The sequence below is a fragment of the Leptopilina heterotoma genome, unplaced genomic scaffold (assembly GCF_015476425.1).
Source record: "Leptopilina heterotoma isolate Lh14 unplaced genomic scaffold, ASM1547642v1 Lhet_53, whole genome shotgun sequence".
Lineage (NCBI taxonomy): Eukaryota > Metazoa > Arthropoda > Insecta > Hymenoptera > Figitidae > Leptopilina > Leptopilina heterotoma.
The window spans coordinates 1,287,746-1,308,332 of record NW_025111115.1 but is presented as its reverse complement, the minus strand read 5'-3'; the positions used below and the strand labels follow the sequence as shown (position 1 = coordinate 1,308,332).

Sequence of the window (20,587 nt, the reverse complement as noted above, 5' to 3'; positions counted from 1 at the left end):
TTTTTCATGAAAACATAATTTTTTTATTTTAGTAATAAACGAGATTTTTTCTTTTTTAAATTAAATTTAATTTTCATAATTTATTTATAACCCAGTAAATTTATTTAAATTTATCCGAAGTTATTCAAATTTATTCAAATCTATTCAAATTTATTTAAGTATAAATAATCGTATCTATGAGTAAATATAAAAAATATGAATATTCAAAAATATAAATATATTAGAAAAATATGCGTGACTTAATTAAAAAAATGAATATATTTAGAAATGTAAATATGAAATGAATGTAAATATAACAAATTATATTTTCTCTAAAAATTCTTTACATTTCCTCAACGAACTATTTATATATCTTTTTTTATTTTTAAAAAATTTCGTACTTTTATAGTACGAATATAATTCTTTTTTCTCTTATTTGCAAGAATAAAAATAAAACATTAAAAATATTTAAAAAAATATATTTTTGTAAATTTTTAAATATTTTTATTGTCTTATGTTTACAAGATCTGTTTTAATGTTTTTAAACCTACGTTAAGACCTAGGTTATAAAATTGTACAAACAAAATTTTTTTTCCAAAAATTTTTTTTAATTTACACATATAAAGTAAATTAATATATAAATTAATTAAAAAATAATTAAAAAACAAATAATAGTAACAAATAATAAAATTATTTATTTATTTACTACCTTCAGCTAGAAATTGAATTGCAATTTGTGACATATCAATGGGTTTATAGCGCATACATAAACATGTGGTAAATATACATAAATAGCATAATACACCAACGACAAAAGCACACTGTGTTCGCAAATACATAATTTTTTTTTCTTTTCATTTTTTTTGCTGAATAAAGCAAGCGTGATAAAAACAAAAACAAAATTGCTTCACGAAGAAACAAAAACGAGCGAATTTTTTTTTTATTTTTTGCCTACATGAGGGGGTTGTTTTCCTGATTTGGGGGCTGTAACGATGATGATCGTCTCGTCCTCCATAATGTCAGCCTTGCGAATCCGTATTTGGTCATGATTCCTCGTCTATTGGGTGAATAAAATAATCCCCGCGCGCACCTCCTATTCCCTCAATAGTAATGTAATAATAATAAATAATATTTCTCGTTCATTTTTTTTTTTTTTTTTTTTTAATAATTTATCTATTCTTGAGAAATTCGAATTCTGCCATTAATGTCAATTGTTTATTATTTATTTCACTTTGATTATTTTTCTCATATTTATTATTTCGATGATGATGCATTTTCCGTATATTGATTGTGTTGATATTTATTGTATATATATTTTTTTAATGATAAAATTTCACGCACTGAATTTCAACAATATTTATCGTTGTATAAATTGAGCCGTCGCGATTTTACGAAAATTCCTCGTTCATCACACTTGTATTGATATTTACAATTGTTAAAAAGCTTTTTTCTATTTCGTTAAAATTGTCCTTGTTTTTTTTTTAGTTCATTTTTTCAATTAATTTTTTACAGTTTTTTTTTCAATTTTTTTTACAATTTTTTTTACATTTTTTTTAGAGTCAAACAATTTTTTAAGAAACAATTAGTTTTTTTAGGAACAATTAGTTTTTTTTAGGAATAATTAGAGTTCTTTAGGAACAATTAACTTTTCCTTAGTAACAATCATAGTTTCTTTTAGGAACAATTCAAGTTTTTCTTTTTCTTGGTTGTTTTTACAATTAAAGCTGTTTTATCTATAATTTATTTTTTAGGGAAAATTCAATTAGTTTATGTCCAATATTTTTTTGTAGTACATATTTTTTGGTAGTTATTAAATTCTTTTTAGTTAAATCTGGATTAAAGTTCTGTAGTGCTGGTAAATCCTTGGAGTACTGGTAAATTCTTGTAGTACTTGTAAATCCCTGTGTTACTAGTAAATCCTTGTAGAACTAGTGTAAATCCATGTGGTAATAAAAATTCCTGTACCACTGGAAATTTTTTTCCATCACTTTAATTTTTTTTTTATTTTTTTCTAGTATTTTTTCAAGTACTATTAAATTATTATATAGTACTCAAAATTTCTCAAAATTTCTTTACCAATAATTTTTGTTTGCAAATTTCTTTTTGCGAAATTAATTTTTTTCCCCGGTAAAACTCCATTGTTTAAGAATTAAAAATTGAACTTTCATTTAATTGTCATTTTAGATAAAATTAACTTTTCACAAATAAAATGTCTCATTTTAATGTTCTTTTTTATTTACATAATTTATTTTCGTTTACATTCATGTTCTTTATATTTACATTAATTTCTTTTTATTTATGTTATTTTTATTTATTAATTTTTTCATTGGAACTACTTTTTTTATTTACACTAATTTTTTACTTACAGTAATTTTTTACTTACAATAATTTTTTATTTACAATAATTTTTTTATTTACACTAACATTATTCTTCTCATAAACTTTTTTTTCGTTTCCCCTTTTCTTGAAAAATTCCCTTTCTTTAAAATTTCTAATTATTGCTGCGTGTAAAAAAGGCGATTTGAATAAAAATGAGCGGCGTTGTCACATAAGGACATAATTTTTTTTTGAGTACAAAGTGCGTAGCAAAAATATTTTATAAACATTTATCGAACTATTAATTGCTATAATAAAGCTTCGATTAGTTTCTTTTTAAAAAAGCACAGCCGATTTTTTTTTTTTTTTTTTTTTGAAGCAAAAATGGACAATGTGAAATCCAAAATTTGTTTTCACGCACTGAATTTTTATTTTTAGCTTTTTTTAGCGGGAAAAAAATGTTTCTTTTTTTGTATACCGAACGAGAATATATAGACGAATGAACGTGCTTGATTATGTCACGAAAGTTTTATGCGAGCACACGGCAAAACTTTTGATATGTGTGTCTCTAAGTGCAAGCAAACGTTAACAAGCGTCCCGGTCGTCAAGGCACTGCACTTGCGCAAATCATTTTCAAAGCAATCGACAGAAATATTGTCAATCGGCTAAACAAGCTCACAATATTGTTTCGTGGAATTGATATTTCAAAAATTTATTGAATTTTGACCCAATTTTCTTTTATTTTCCGTGTATACTAGTGCGCTATTTCCTTCCAATATATATTATTGTGTTCGTTGAATAATTTGTTTTGTAATTTTTTTGTTTTACGCTTTTTTTATGATGAAAATTTTTATTAAAAAAAAAATTTTATTCACCTGATTTTCTTTTTCTAATTCTTCCTTTTTTTCTGTTCGTTTTACTATTATTCGATATGGAATTTTTATTCTTTTGTTTTATTCAGTTTCTATATTCATTTTTAATTTTTTGTGTATTTTAATAATATTGTTTTTTTTATTATTATTACAATCGTTTTATTTTATTTTTTTATTATTACATTTGTTTTATTTTTTTATTTGATTGTTACATTCGTGTTAGTTTTTTATTATTTTATAGTAATAAAATAATAAAAAAAAAGGTGAGATACTGAAGGTGAGATTGTTATAAATAAATAAACAAATTATTTTCTTTTATTTATTTAAAAAAGTTAATGGAAGAGCAGTTCACTTTTCTTCATTGATTGTCTTTAATTTTTGTTGTTGTTAATTATTAATTATTATTAATGATTTATTATAACACATGACTCGAAGAAATCGATGTTTATAATATTATTAATTCTTATTATTTTAATATTATCATTATTATTCTTCTATTTTATTTTTTATTTTCACTGTTAGTACTTTTAATTTTGATATTTTTATTATTGATATTTTTTCTTTATCGTTATTACTTAAATTATTATTATTTTTATCATTATCAACAACATTATTTTTTTATTGGGTTTATTATTATTTTTTCTTTTTTTTTATTTCCTAGGCAAATTTTTTTTAATAACATCTACAATTTTTTACAATTGTTTCAGTTATTTTTCTTTCTTCCTTTCTTTTTTAGTATTTTTTTGAAAATTGAAATTATTTTGACTTTCACATCAATTTCCATGAAACGGTTTTTATTTTTCTTTCGTTTTCAGAATATTGTTTATTTTATATTTTAAATTCCGTTTATGTTTGAAATTCTTCGTCTATTTTTTAGATAAACTTTTTTTGATCTTTGTTTTGTTTTGCTACTTGAATGTTTTCTTTCAGATTTTATTTTTTATTTATTTACAAACATTCCGAATTTTTTTTATTGTTTTTCAATTTTTTTATCCGTTTTTCTTTTCTTTTCTTTTTTTTCTGTATTGCTTTTAATTCTTGTTTTATTTTCCTTTATTTTTTCTTTCTATAATTACAAGCAAAAAATTGTTCTTTTCCTTGGCGAATAATTTGCAATTTTTGTTTACGGAAAAAAATTCTTTCATTTTCTTAGATTTGTCAATAAATTTGTCTCCGAACTTGACATTGGAAAAACTAAAATTTTCCACGAAAAAAAATGATTGTCTTTAATTTAAAAATTTGAAATTTTTATTAATTTTTCTTGAAGCTTTACGGGAGAAAGAAAAAAAATTTTCCTAAAATTTGATCATCTAATACGAAAATTGAGATTTTTTGTTTATTGGCAACATATGTAAGTTTCGAATGAGAACAAATTGAAATCACTTCTTCCTAATCATAGTGATCACACTTTAATTCCCCCGGTACTTTAGTAATTTTGGAGTGCGAATGCACTAATTTCCAAAGTTCTTCTTCAATGGTCGATACGAAGGTCACGCAAGGGAATCGATCATGATAATTACCGACCCTGAAATTAGGATGTAATTGTCTATGCACTAGTGTTAACTGAAGCATTTTTTCCCTCCCAATAAAAATAAATTTTTTTCTCGAAACAATTTTTTTGGAAATGAAAAATTCGAATCAATTTTCACCCTATTTTTTCACTGTTAAAAAAATGTTATTTTTTTCGAAAACAGATCACAATGTAGGGGAAGCGGAAGATGCAGAAAAATCGATGCTTTTGAGGAAAATTTATATTCGTTGAGAGGCGCACACGAAAGGAATAGTTTTTTTTTTAGAAAAAATAATAAACGATTCACTTTTGAAGATATAGAACTGTCCGATATCCGATAAATCCGCTTTCTTCTTCTTTTTGTTTTTTGAAAATTTACGGTGCATCAGCCCTTGCCACTGCAAGGCGACACCTGTCGGCCCATGGCTTCTATCTCCGTCTCTCTCTTTCTCTCCACGATATTGAATGACCGAGCGCACGCGCACTCTGCCCGTCGTTGACCTCCGACCCTTTTTTCGAGACTTGAACCGAATCACGTTTTTAAAATCGAAGAAATTGCACCGGAAACATACACGGCTTTTGTGCTAAAAGTTCAAGGAGAATGTGCGTATGCATGGAATTAATAAATTATTAATGATTATAATAATAAAAACGCGACAAATTTCTTTTTTATTTTACATTTTTACTTGATAGAATCAAGAAAATTGGAATTTTTCCAAAATTTCTCTTCTCTCATGATTATTTCAAGTATTTCTTCTGATTTGAAATATTTTTTCTTTACTCTTATATATCAGGGTTGACACAAAAAAAATTCATTTTTTTTCCTTGATTTTCGAAAAAAAATTTGAATCTTTCCCTGACCCTAAAGTATATTCTGATTTACTTTAAAAATGATTAGATACTCAAAAAACTGTTCTATTACATTTAATTACGAAATTTTTTAATTGTAAAATTATTCAAAAACATCAATAACTTCTTTTTTAAATAAATATTTCATCACTATTAATTTTCCACAGAAATAAAGATTTTCAAAAATTCAAATTCAATAACTTTTAAAAATATTGTTATAAAACATGAAGATATCGATCACTCCGAGTCTTCGACTCGGAATGATTGATATCTTCATGTTTTCTAATAATTTAAATTTCCATAAAATTTTTCAAAAAAAAATTAAATTATTTACAAAAAATTTTGTAAAATCTTTTGCAAGAATTCATAAGATTTAAATTATTTTTAATACAATTTTAAATAAATTCCTCGAAAAATGTAATTATTTTCAAAAATTTTTTGCAAGAATTCAATTACATTTCACAAATAAAGAAATTCTTCGATGAAATTCAAATATTTTCAAAATCTACTATTTTAATAAAATTTCTCAAAAGAATTCAATTATTTTAAAACAGTGTAAATTCAATTATTTTCATAAACAATAAAATTTTTCACAGTATTTCAATTATTTAAAAAAAATGTAATAAAAACTCGTTGCAATAATTCAATTAAGCTTTTTCAAAATACAATTATTTCCAAAAATTCCTGCTGTAATACTTTTAATATTCAATTATTAGCTAAAATTTTAACTAAAATCTATTTTTTAATCAATATTTATTAGAAAACTCTACGAGAATTCAATTATTTGTTTACCTATTTTTTTATTTTACAATCAATTAAATACAAAAATAAATAATTTATTGAATAATTGAATGTTTTAATTTCGGTTAAAATAGTATTAAAAATAATTAAAATTCTATGAGTTTTTATTTTTATGAAAATAGTTTAATTCTTGCTTAGAATTTTATAAAAAAGTTTTTTAAAAAATTGAATTTCCTTCAAAAATGTTATTATTAATGAAAGTAATTGAATTATTTTCCCTGAATTCCCTGACCTGCGGCAATCCTGTATTATATATATAATGAAGATAAAAATTTAATTCAAATTTGAATTTAATTAAATATGAAAATTAAGCTAAAGTAATTTAAGTTTCTTAACTTTAACTAATTTTCATCTTATCGATTTTAATTTTTTAATTTTCAATTATTAATTTTTAATTGATAAATTTTAATTGCTAAAGAGTAAAGATTTTTTTTTCTTTTTTAATTGTTGAACTTTAATTATTAATAATTTAATAAACTAATTTTCCCGAAAAAGAAATAAAGGAAATGAATTGCTTCTCAGCAGGAAGTATGAATCGAAGTAAAGGAGGAATTAATTTTAAACATGTGTTGGTTTGTCAGATTACTATTAAAATGTGGAGGAGGGGGTATAAATAGGGAACGTGTACAATAACTGTTATAAATGCATTTGAAAATGAGAGAGAGAGTGGGAGATTTATAAATAAGCCACCTTATCTGATAGGCGCCCTGCTATTTTCGGGTATCGACCAATCAGTGTTAAGGTCAGACATGCTTTCGCGATAAGTCGTCGTGGGCTACTAAAACGTTTGTCCTGGGGATTGATCCTTGACTTACTTCCTTACTATTCATTACAAAAAGGTATAATGCACGATAAAACAGAAACTCAAGTCCTAAAACTAATGTAAAATTTCATTAACACAAGGTATCAAAATGCTATCGCCAGAGAGAGAAAGCAAAACACATCTCCATTTTCATTAGAGAAAATTCACTTACCATTATTGCATATCAGCGAAATTTAATTTCCTCATTTATGTATAACATCAAAATGACGGTCATGACGGAAAATTTCATCCTTTTCACCAATTCTCTATTCAAAAATTTTTTTTTTTTTTTTTTTTTTTTTTTTGCTATTGACGAAAACGTTTTTTAATAAATATTTGCAGATATCAAATTGAGACAAAAAAACTGTGAAATAAATATTTTTAAAAATGATTTAAATGATTTTATGTTATTTATTACCTTCCAAGGATCGAATTTAATATAAACGAACAATTAATTGTTTACTTAATAATTATTCATTAAAAAAAAAAAAAAAAAAAAAAAAAAAAAAAAAAATTGAAAGAAATCTTTAAAGTATTCAGAAAAAAAGAAACCAAATCTAATTTTTTGTTTTTGGTATCAGCGGTGATTTATAGAAAATTTATGATTTAAATCAAGTCGAACATTAGAGAATTTATAGCAAAGTAATAAGTTTTGGGGAAGGATCAATTTAATAATATCCATCGCAGGCAACGGTTACAAATACCAATGTCAAAAGAAATTCCACAATGTGAAAATTAAAATAATTTTTCAAAAGATTGACGTATCCTTATCGACAAGTCTTTCAATTTCGTCAAGAAATCGTTTTTCCTCATTACTTTCATTCTCTCTTTCATCCTTTTTTTCTTTTCTTTTTTTGTGCGACATTTTATCTTTTTTTGCACAATAACGTTTCAATTAGAAACTTTTTTCAACTTTTCGAGAAAATAAACTTTTGATTCATTATAAATACCGGTGAATACGAAAAAGATAAAATTTAATTAAATTACTTAATTAGTCAATTTATGAAAAATAATTTATTTCTTAAATATTCTTTTATTCTTATTTATGTTTTATTCTTTTTTTAATTTAATTTTTAAAAATATTTTTTAGAAAGATACAAATTAAGAAGAGAAATGTAATAAATAATAAAAGTGAAGAAATTTGAAATTGAAAATTAAAAAATTAAAAAAACGATAAATGAATAAAAACAACATTTCGATAAAAAAAATGGAAAATGAATAAATAGAAAAATAGAAAATTTATACAAAAATAAAAAATCAATAAACAAGTACATAGAAAATCAATAAATAAAAATAAAAAGCGAATAAATAGAAAATGAACAAAAAAAATAGAAATTGAATAAATAAAAATAAAAAGCGAATAAATAGAAAATGAACGAAAAAATAGAAAATGAGTAAATAAATAAATAAAAATAAAAAATCAATAAAAAATAGAAAATAGGGAAAAAAAATAAAAAACGAATACCTACATGGAAATAAAAATCAATAAATCATTAAAAAATAAATAAATAAAAAAAATAAAACAAAATAAAAATGAAAAATCAATAAATCATTAAAGAATAAATAAATAATAAAAAATAAAATTAAAATTAAAAATTAAAAATGAAAAATCGATAAAAGGTAAAAAGTGAATAAATAATTAATAAATAAAAGGATTAAAAAAAAATTCGAAATTTTTTTAAAATTTGTCGAGTGCCTCCATCGGACGTGAATCTCGGCAAGCTTGTGAGCACGAGAAAAGCTTGGCGATGCAGTTTGATAACTTGTGCCACCTATAGGGAAAAGTGTTTCCCCAATTATTGATCAAAGAATCGGCGCCAACTCGAAAAACTGCTCACGAAAATAACTGGCTCCTTTAACTCGTATTCTGTTCGCGTCGCGAAGAATAATCTACGGAAATTGTCTTCTTAATACTTCCGATCCTCCTGGATGACAGGCCTTTCACACGATTACAAAAGCTGAAAATCTTTACTACAGACACAAATATAAATATATACACGTATACACTAATGTCTTTTCTTTCCCATGCCAGATTTTTATCTGCCCACATTGCAGGATCAAGCCACCTTATTTTCAACAACTTTTTTTTATACTCTTTTAAAATTATTTTCCCTCTTTTGTAAATTTTCCCCCTTTTATCGAACATTTCATTATGGAAAAATTACGCATCAAAAGTTATCCAATTTTCGGGGAGTTTTTTTTTCATACAACTTTTTTAATTAGACTTTTTTTCTGAAATAGTTATTGATGACAATAAAGAAAACATATTTTTTGAAAAACAAATTAGAAAAAATAATTCCTAGGTATAAAATTGTAGTTTTTTAAAAAAAAATTTTAATTTAAAAGTTTGCTATTTTCTAAACGTTATTTTTATTGTCAACTTTAAAATTTGGCCAAAGGAAAAATTGAATATTTAGTAAAATAAAAGTTTTGATTATTAATTCAATAAATTTGATTTGTTGCTTTGCAAAAAGCCATTAAATCAACAACAAAAAAAAAGATTTGCTATTTAAATATTCGGTAAAATAAGAAATTTTGCTATATTTAAATAAAAAAAAAAGATTTCCTGTTTAAAAAGTTGGTTAAATTGAAATTATGTTAATCCAGAAAGAAAATAAATGAAATATTCCCTTTTGATATCTGATATCTTTTGAATTTTAAAGTTTCTGTATTTCGAAACAAAAGTTTTCTTGTTCGTAAAAGTGAAATTTACTTTTTTCTTTTTAATTCCATTAAGATAATCTTGATTAGATTTTTAACTAATGGAAAACAGTGTGTTCTTTGTTATATTTTATTTTTATTCAACAAAAAGGAAATTGAAAATTACTATCTCCTTTTTTCTTTTTTGATCTCTCAAAGAAAATAGCTCATTATGAAGTGAAGAATAAATATATCGATGTTTTCAATTGGTCTCTATACTGTTATTTTTCTCGAAAAAGTATAGCTTTGCAAAAAAAAAGTTCAAATAAACTTACAGGGAGAATGGCCAGGAGGTTTCGAGCTTCTGCGACGGACGTTTTTCATGTTTTGCGGCATGTCTGCTCTCAGCACCGTGACAACTGCAATAAAAAAATATAGTAAAATAAACGAAAGTCTTTTTTTTATGTTGTTGTTGCATTTTCAGCTTGGTGAAACAAAAATTATTTAAAAGCTTTTGTAAAATTTTCAATATTTTAGAAAATGTGGAAAAAATGCATCAGAAGCATGCAAATTGAGTTAATAGTATGTGAAGAACAAAATTATTTTATTTCTCGAATATTTGTAAAAAAAAACACACGGTTCTTTTGCAGATATCAAATTACGACAAAAAAAGTGTCAAAATGTTGCGTCGCAACACTTTTGATTCGTTTTTTGTCTCAGTTTGATATCTGAAGAAAAACTGTGTTTATGATAAATAGAAAAAATTGAAAATTACAAAAAGATCAAGAAGAAAAAATTGTAATCAATTAGGAAAAGTGCAAAAAGGAGGAAAATTTACGTGTTTAATATATATTATTATTACTAAAAACTAGATAATATTTTTAAACAAATAAAAATGCAAAAAGGATAAGAAATTATTTAATATTTATTTTTATTTTTGTTATTAATAAATTAGCTGTTATGCTGTTTTCTTTTTTGTTTCCTAACATTTAAATAATAATTGTTCTTTTTAAATGTTTAAAATTTTTAAATTAATGTACTGAAAATCATTTAATTCTTGTAAAGTATTTATAAAAAAAAATTTGAAAATAATTAAATAAAATTGTATTGAAAATAATTTAATTTTTGGCAAGATTTTTATTAAAATTCTTTAAAAATAATTGAATTGTTTTTAAGAATTTATTTATTTCAATATTCTTGAAAATAGTGGAGTTTTTTTTAATAATTTTTACTGAAAATTTTGAAAGTAATTGAATTTTATCAAGAATTCAATTATTTTTAATAATTGTAATAAAATTCTTTGCAAAAAGTCAATTTATAAAATAATAAAAATCTTCTCAAAAATACACTTATTTTTAAAAATTTTCCAAAAATTCAATTATTTGTAGAAATAATAAATTTTTTCGCAGGGATTCAATTATTTAGAAAAGTTTTAATAAAATTCTATTTTAGAATTCTATTTTTAGAAATAATTAAATTCTCAATGTACCGAAAATCATTGAATTTTTGTAAAGTATTTATTAAAAAAATTGAAAATTAAATTGAAATATTAAAATATATTAAAAGTATATTCATAAAAAATTAAAATTCTTTTGAACAATTTTATTAGGGTTTTTGTAAATAATAACATTTTTTTTAAGAATATTCATTAAATTTTGTATAAATAATGAATTTTTTAAAAGTAATTATAATTGAAAATTTTGAAAATAATTGAAATGTACAAAGAATTTTATTAAAAACTTTTAAGAACAATTGAATTGTTTAGAAATTTTGTATTACAATTTTTAAAAAGTAATTGAACCTGTTAGAGAAATGTTATTAAAATTATCTTGAATATAATTGGATTTTTTCCTAGAAATTTTATTAAAATTGTATTGAAAATAATTGAAATTCTGTGATGTAGTTTTACAATTTATTAAAATAATTAAATCGTTTCGAAGAATTTTTTTTTCAGAATTGTTGAAAATAATTGAATTTCTTTTTTAAATCTTAAAAATTTAATTTAAATAATATTTTTAAAAATGACTATTATTTCGAGAAATTGTATTAAAATTGTGCTGAAAATAATTGAATTCCGTGGATAAAAATTGATGTTTATTCTTGAAAATATAAAATTTTTAATTTACAAAACAATAATAAATGGAATACACGGCGTTTCACGCGTATCACTTGCTAGTAAAGTAATAAAATAGATAAAAATATATAATTACTATAATATTGTAAGACTTATAATAATATTTTAAGAATTATAAAAATTATAATCATAATAATAATTGTAATTTCAGTAATAACAGTAGTGATATAATACTTATTATTATTACTGAAAATGAGATAAAATTGTGAAATGAATAAAAATGCAAAAAAGGAGCGCAGAATATATTATGTAATGGTCGAAAAGAGAGAAATTTCTTATGGAGTTAAAATAGATCTGAGATGGTAATACGACGATGAGGGAATATTTTACTTTGCGGACTATCAGATTTCTTGCTGTTGACAGAAATGATATAGCATTCGTGGCGTTTATTACAGAGCTTGTTATGAACTCATTCTACATTTCACTATATTATTATTACACACACACTTTCTATCAGAAGGTGATAATTACCATGTTTAAACCGTGAGAGGATTATGTGCTTTAAGTATAATAAGGACTATCCAATTAATTATACAACTTCCTCTTAGTGTAAACCGATAAACGGATTTCTCAACTCGATACTTTTACTAATTGACTATAACACTTTTCATTCTCCTGTCAATTTTATGTCATCATTAATTAGGCAGCAAATATTTCATTTCACATGAAATTATTAAACGACATTATAAATAAAATAATGTCGTTTTAAATTACTATACACGTTTTTACTATTTTTTTTGCCATGATTTACTTTATTTACTTCATTACTATCTTTACTAATTGTACATATTGTACATTGCTGGAATAGAATATTTTAAAAATTATTTGAAAAATAAAAAAATGTTTCCTTGCGAAAATGCTGATAAGAGAGTAAACTAATTGTTTTTTGTCGACTAAATATATATGTGTATTCCATTGCGAACTGACGTTGCTGTTTATATAATAGAACATCAAAGAAGTATTTGATTTCCGAGGAGAAAAGCAATACCAGTGAAACGTCAAGTTTCTCTCTTGTCTGACCATTGCATTACGTTTCCACTTGAAGTAGTAACCCTTTCTGAGTAATATCCGGCTGCTTTACCAAGTGGATCCTGACGAATGCAAGTATTATATTCCTTTTGAGTGGAAGAAGAACGTTATGCCCAGACATCTTACTTTCTTCCACTAGAGTCAACTAATACTTTCCTTACACTCCAAACAATTTGCACAACTTTTTTTTCAATTTAAAAATAAACAAACATCCTCCATTTTTACATAAACATTGAGAAGAAGATTTTAAAGTTAAAGTAGAAATTAATAACTATTGGAGAGACATGAAACAACTACTAAACTTTGCAAGTGAAAAAGGATGAGATTAGTCAGCCATTGACTGTGAAAATTATTTCCAGTGGAAGAAATCATTCTTCGTCAGACTTTGATTTATTTCATTAGTTATTTAAACAAATATAATCTACTCACCAAAATCTAGTGTCGATTAGAAGATTTTTAATGTTTGACTAAATACTTTTCTACTTAAAAATTTTTTGTAAATAAAGTCAAATACAGCTTAACTAGAATGTCTGACTATAAATTCTCTCTTCTACTTGCAATATGATAACTGGAATATTGTAAGTAGAAACGGGAATTTATAGTCAGACCTTATGATATAGCTTTTTTAAATAAATATTTAATCACTATTATTATTATTCCTTATGAATTAAGATTTTCAAAAAACTTTAAATTCAATAACCTTTATGACATTTAACAACTTATAATAATTTAAATTTCCGTAACATTAATAATAAAAAATTACTAACAAATTAAAAAAAAAAATTAAATTATTTACAAGATTTTTAAAAAATCCTTCCCAAGAATTCAATTATTTTTACAAGTAATATTTTTCACATGAATTCAATTATTTTTATAAACAATAAAATTCATCGCAGGATTTCAATTATTTTTAATACTATTTTACAGGAATTGCTCGAAAAATATAATTTTTTTCGAAAATATTCAAAATTTAATAATTTTTTTAAATTCATGATAAACTGCTTTTAATATTTAATTATTATGTAAAATTTAAACTAAAATCCATTACAAATTTATTACAAAAATTTTAATAAATTCCTTCCCAAGAATTCAATTATTTTTAAAAATGTAATAAAATTCGTTGCAAGAATTCAATTACATTTCACAAATAATGAAATTCATCGCTGGAATTTAAATAATTTCAAAATCTGCTATTTTAATAAAAATTCTCAAAAGAATTCAATTATTTAAAAAAAATGTAATAAAATGCATTCCAAGAATTCAATTATTTTCATAAATTCAATTCTTTACAGGATTTCAATTATTTAAAACAAATATAATAAAAATTATTTACAAAAATTCAATTATTCTCCTAAATAATAAAATTCTTCATAGGATTTCAATTATTTAAAAAAAATTCAATTAAAATTCTTTACAAGAATTCAATTATTCTCCTATATAATAAAATTCTTCACAGGATTTCAATTATTTTTAGTACAATTTTAAGAAAATCCTTTGAAAAAATGTAATTATATTCAAAAATATTCAAAATTCAATTATTTTTGAAAATCCAAGCTATAATGCTTTTTATATTCAACTATTATGTAAAATTTAAACTTAAATTCATGTTTAAATCAATTTTTATTCGAAAATTCTACGAGAATTCAATTATTTAAATAGAAAAATAAATAAATTATTGAAAAATGAATGTTTTTCAAAATTACTTCTTCTATTTGCCTACGACATATATATTTTAAGTAGAAAAGAGAATTCATAGTCAGACCTTCTGTCATAGTTTTAATCCACAAAACATTTATAAGTAGAAAACGACATTTTTAGTCAGACGTTAAGAATTTACTAAGTTTTCAGTGAAAGAACAAAGTTTTATAGTCTGCCATTAATTGTGCCCGACAATTTCAAGTAAAAAATTTCAACTATGAATTAGCAGATTTTTAATTTCGGACTTAAATAGTTTTATTCTACTATGAAATTTTTTTCATGCAGCAAAGTTAAACTGAACTGTCTGATTATACGTTGTCTTTTTCACTTACAATATTATAAGTAGAAAAGGAAATTTATAGTAATTGGTATTCACTCTACTTTTTAATATTGTAAGTAGAAAAGGGAATTTATAGCCGGACCATATAGTTTAACTCTGTTCCATGAAAAAGTTTCCAAGTAGAATACAGTTTTTTTGGTCAGACATTAAAATATTTCTCACTTCCAAAAAAAGAAGCATACTTTCACTTGGATTTTGGTTTTATTACTGGAATTGTGAGTAGAAAAGGTAATTTAAAGTCAGACACTAAACGTTTACTTTTGAACCACGAAAAAATCTAAGTAGAAAACTTTTTATTTAATCAAACAACTGAATTTATTAACAAAATGTTTTAAAAATGAAATAAAAACATTTTTAGAAAAACTGTAAGTAGAAAAAGCAATTTATAGTAAGACATTTTTGTTTATGAGTAGAAAAGGTAATTTAAAGTCAGACACTGTGCTTTTACTTTTGTTCGACATAAAAATTCCAAGTAGAAAACAATTTTTTTAGTCAGACCACGACTAAATTTCCCGTGCAGAAATCGCCACTTTTGTTCCCGATTACCGCCCTGGCCCCGGTCGGGATTTCATGATCTGGCCCCGACTTCGTGGCCCCGACCAGGACCAGACCGGGTTTGCCCAAGGATCTACAAACAGCGCACAATGGGATTTTTTTTACAATTTACTGTTCAAAACTGTCTACAGCCTACAATTCTTAACCGGTTTCAGTATTCTTTATTTTAAATTAAAGGCGAATAAATTCTTAAGACATCCCTTAAGGTCAATTTTTTAGTTCTTAATTGTTTATAATTTTTATTTTCAATCAAAGTTAACAAATTAATACAATTTTTCAAAAAAGGAGGCTTATTTTCTTATTCCGTTGCTGCATATGATCTGAATCAGTTCAAATTAATACAATATGACCACCATATAATTAATAAAACAGAAAGTAATTTATATCAATTGTTATAAACAATATTAATTAACAAATAGTTAACTTTGATTTCTTTCCACTAAAAAATGTTTTTTTTTCACATTTTCTTTTTAATTTAAGTCTATTTAAAGAATATTTGTCCTTTTTGATTAAAAAATAACTTATTTAAATTGTTATAAACAATATATTAAATAACAAATAGTTATGTAACTTATGCTCCTGTCCACCAAAAAAATTTTTTTTCACGTCTACTTTTTAATTTAAGTTCATTTTAAAAATATGTGTCCTTTTTGTTTAAAAAATAACTTATTTAAATGGTTACAATTAATATTAATTAACAAATAGTTAATTTTTGTTCCTTTCCACCAAAAATTTTTTTTTCACGTTTACTTTTTTATTTAGATAATGTTAAAAGACCACGGATATATAATATTAAATATTTAAATAAGTTATATTATAAGCAAAAAAGACATATATTCTTTAAAAGAACCTAAGTAAAAAAGAAAATTTGCAACAAAAATTTTCTGTTGGACAGGATCATAAGTTAACTATTTGTTAATTAATGTTGTTTATGACAATTGAAATATATTACTTTATGGGTTTTTAATTGTCTGCTGGTAATATTGGATTAATTTGAACTGATTTAGAGCATGTGCAGTAACGGAATAAGAAAATAAACGTCCGTTTTTAAAAAATTGTGTTAATTTGTTAACTTTGATTGAAATTTGAAAATAAAAATTATAAACAATTAAAAACTCAAAAATTGTCCTCGAGGGATGTCTTAAGAATTTATTCTCCTTTAATTTAAAACAATAGGACAAACGCACCAATTGTCGAGGGTGAACCATTTGTCGATGTTATCATGGTGATAACCAAAAATATTGCCTAAAATGTTAAATTTTTTTGTGGTTATAATATTAACATATTATTTTTGACATTTATAACTCTTAAAAACTCTTAATTGTTTTTCACACTTAAATTGAAATTCCATGTTTAAGGCAAAAAAATAAATTATTATTAATTAATAATTTTTAGTATTATTGTGAATTATTAATAATGAAAAAATTTTTATTATTTTAAAAAATAGTTAAATTATAAATAATATAGAATAAATAATTAAATTAACAATTTTTACCATATTATTATGATAAACATATTAATTTATATATATATATATATATATATATATATATATATATATATATATATATATATATAACATACATTTTTAATAATTTTTCTATAAATAAATATGATACAGTCAATTTATTATGATAACACTGTATATAACGGTCCCATGATTCAAAAGGAAGTTTAAGCGAGGTCGCTTCCAAGCTTGCGTGGCTATGCGGTATGTGTATTCGACTTGCGTCCTCGAGGTCTAGGGTTCGGTCCCCCGTGCGTGCGATATTTTTCCGTCTTAGTTTTAAGTGTTTTGTGTATAATTCTTAATAATGTTACATAAAGTATAGGTTTAAATAATTATTAACAATAATAATAATTATAAATAATTATTAATTTAAATAAGATAGTCTGTCTAAATTAATGAAAGAAAATAAGAAAAATATTTTTTTTAAAAACTTAGTTCAATAAAAGCAATTCTAATAACTATTTACATTTTTAATGACACTCATAAAAGTTTATTTACTACAAAAATATTAATAATAATCATTAATATTGAAGTAAATACTCCCCATTCTTTAATAATCAAATAACAAGCTTTAATATAATAAAATGCAGTCAGTATTGGAATTCTACCTGGGTAGCGAAAAGATCGGGGGAAATCCCATGGCCCCGACCGAGTCCCGACAGGGCGGCCAGATCGGGCAAAGTGCCATGGCCCCGGTCGGTTTTAGTGTTTCAACCAGGCCGGGGCCAGGTCGGGTTGCCAGATCGGGGCCCGGTTTGTCCCGATCTGGCCCCGGTCAAAATTTCTGCACGGGTTATTAAGCAAATATTTAAAAAAGAATAGAAAAAAATTTTATTGCAGGTAGAATTGTAAATCTATTTTACGTATTTTAGTTAGTATATTATAATTTAATTTCTGTTTTCGCGTTTCATTGAAAATTGAAACCATAATTCATGTGTTTAATGGAAAATTCTAGTGAAAACGAGAAGTGTTATTTGAAATGTAATTCTTTTCATCTTTTTTTTTTTTTTTAATTTTATTGAATGCAGCTTTTTAAAAAGTTTTCAACGAGGTTTCCAATAGTAAAAGATAGGTGTATACCTTCTATGTAAGCATTTCAAGAGCTTAAATGATATCGATAAAACGAACGCTTTAAGTAAAACTGATCCATTTTAGAAAACTCGTATGTCAATAAGTTGTCGATAAACAAACTTTGATTGATTATATCCTTAATTTTTTCATATATTTATATATTGAAAAAAGATTACTTAACTTTTACTTTAAGTCGAGATGCAGAATAATGGGCTTCGAATATTGCACTTTCATTTTTTTTTTTTTTTACTTTAAGCTCAAAATTATAAATATATTACTATCATAATAATATAATAGTATTAGTTGGAATTTTAATCACAATATTTATAAATAATACCAGTAATAATAAAATATAATTTATTCAGCTGATTTGATTAAGAAACATTTGAAAGTATCTGTGAAGTTAGGTAAAAATATTTAAAAATTAAAAGTCACGTGAATCGAATAAATATTGCATAGAGAATTGCAAACTACATTTAGATGCAACAAGTGAATGACCCGTCATTACAAAAAAAACATTAGTTTCCAAAAAAATAAATTAAATAAAATTAACAAAATAAATTAAAATTCTGTAACAAAATTTCAAATCAACAATTTCTTTTTCTATGAAGACATTATAACAATGAAAAAAATACAAGAATTTTCAATTACGAAGGAAAAGACAAAATACAATATTACTGTCAATATTTAAGTAGATAAAGAAAATAATGGAAGAAAAGAGAAGAAAATTTTTGTTTCTCTGTACTTGAAACGTCTAATGAATTAGTTAAATAATAATCGAGTCTCAAAAGAAGGAAAAAGCGTTACTTTCACGAAGAATAAGTAACAACTTTTAGCAAGAATTTTGCAATCCTGAACGAAAAGTGGAAACTTATAAGTTTCTACTCTTTTACTTTTATATAGAAAAGTTTTCAAAGTTTCCTGATTAAAGCTTTTTTTGGGACATATTTTCAAAAGAAGTTTTTTATTACAACTACTTTTTACTTCTTTTTTTTAACGCTCTTTTCTTTTGTGGGATTTCACAAATCTTCATGCCTGAAATACTTTCGTATTTCTATTATCAACCATATTTCTCCCCCATGAAATGCCAATAATTACCCTTTTGAAAATAAATTTTATATCCGCTAACTTAAATAAATAAATAAGAAATTTAAAATTCATTTTTTAAATTATTTTTTTTTAAATTTCTTTTCTCTAAAATTTGAATTGTAATGAATAGAATTAAAATTCAAATTCTATTAAAAATGTCCAAAAAATTACAATAGAAAATAAAATGGTTTGTTTGTTAATAAAATTTACTTTCAAGTTTCTTAGTTTCTGCTTCTCTTTTTTGACCGTTAGCATAAATTAATTTTAAGTTTTATAACTTTATGTAATTAATGAAGTTTTATAAACAAAATTAAGTTTTTACTTTTCGTTCCAGACTGGGAAATTCTTGGTAAAATTATTAAATTTTTATATAATTAAAATAATAGAAGTTAATTTTAGACTAATTAAATTTATTTAATTAAAATATACTTTTTAAATTGAGAAAAATAATTTTTTCTTCCCCTAAGAATCGTTTAGTTGAAGAGAAAGTTCTTTAATTAAGGGGTATCAAATTAATAAAAGTACATTCATGTTACACCCAGAGAAAAAAGTTATTTATTTTAACTAAAAGTGTATATTTAAAAAAAATTTATTTGTTACAAATAAATATTTTATTTAAAATAAATAAACTAATATTTATTTCAAATAAATGCACTTATTAATCTAAAATAAAGAAATATATTTGCAATTTATGAAATAGTATATTTGTATCAAATAAATGTTTGTTTGACTTATAAGTAGGACGCCTGCGCATATTGCATTACTATAGTAAAACAATAAGATGTTTTGCTTTTAACAGTTTAACGCGTATAAGTATAAGAGGTTTATTCATCATGAATAGTTAACAAATTTAATTAATTTAAGTACAGAATTTTTCTTTTTAAGTGAAAATTTTAATTAGTACAAAGTAACAGATTTGTATATGATGTCATTTACATTTTAGTGTCTTATTTGAGATTTTCTGAGAAAAATGTGACAGTGGACTTTTACATATGAAGTGAAAAAGTAAAGTGAAATGACTAACAATAAGAAAATCTGACTTTATTTAACAAATATTCTTATAAAAATAAACATTTATTTTAATGAATATTAAAAGTTCCATTAGTGATTGTGATTGTTAAATTTATTTAAAGGTTATAAGTGAATTTTAATATTTCAGAATGCTTACAGGATTTATTAAAATGAAAAATGCTTTTTATTTGCTCTAAATATAAAATATATTTAATGAAAATATAAAATTTTTTTCATTCAAATAAAAATGGATATTTAAACGAAATATATTAATTCAAATAAAAAATATTATTTGAGCTAAATAAAAGTCTAGTTGGTTCTGTGACAAATATCCTTTTTTATTTGTTTCAAATAAATTTTATTTAATTCAAATAAATCATT

The 20,587-nt window shown here is 23.3% G+C and overlaps 1 protein-coding gene across 1 annotated transcript in view; it reads right to left on the bottom strand.

Annotated features, from left to right (window-relative positions):
- Positions 1 to 20,587, bottom strand: part of LOC122508249 (potassium/sodium hyperpolarization-activated cyclic nucleotide-gated channel 2) — a 242,980-nt gene that overhangs the window by 125,685 nt on the left and 96,708 nt on the right. Inside the window, exon 3 of the mRNA XM_043621500.1 lies at positions 10,105 to 10,188. Coding sequence (XP_043477435.1) covers positions 10,105 to 10,188 — 84 coding nt within the window. The remainder of the gene's footprint in view (positions 1 to 10,104; positions 10,189 to 20,587) is intronic.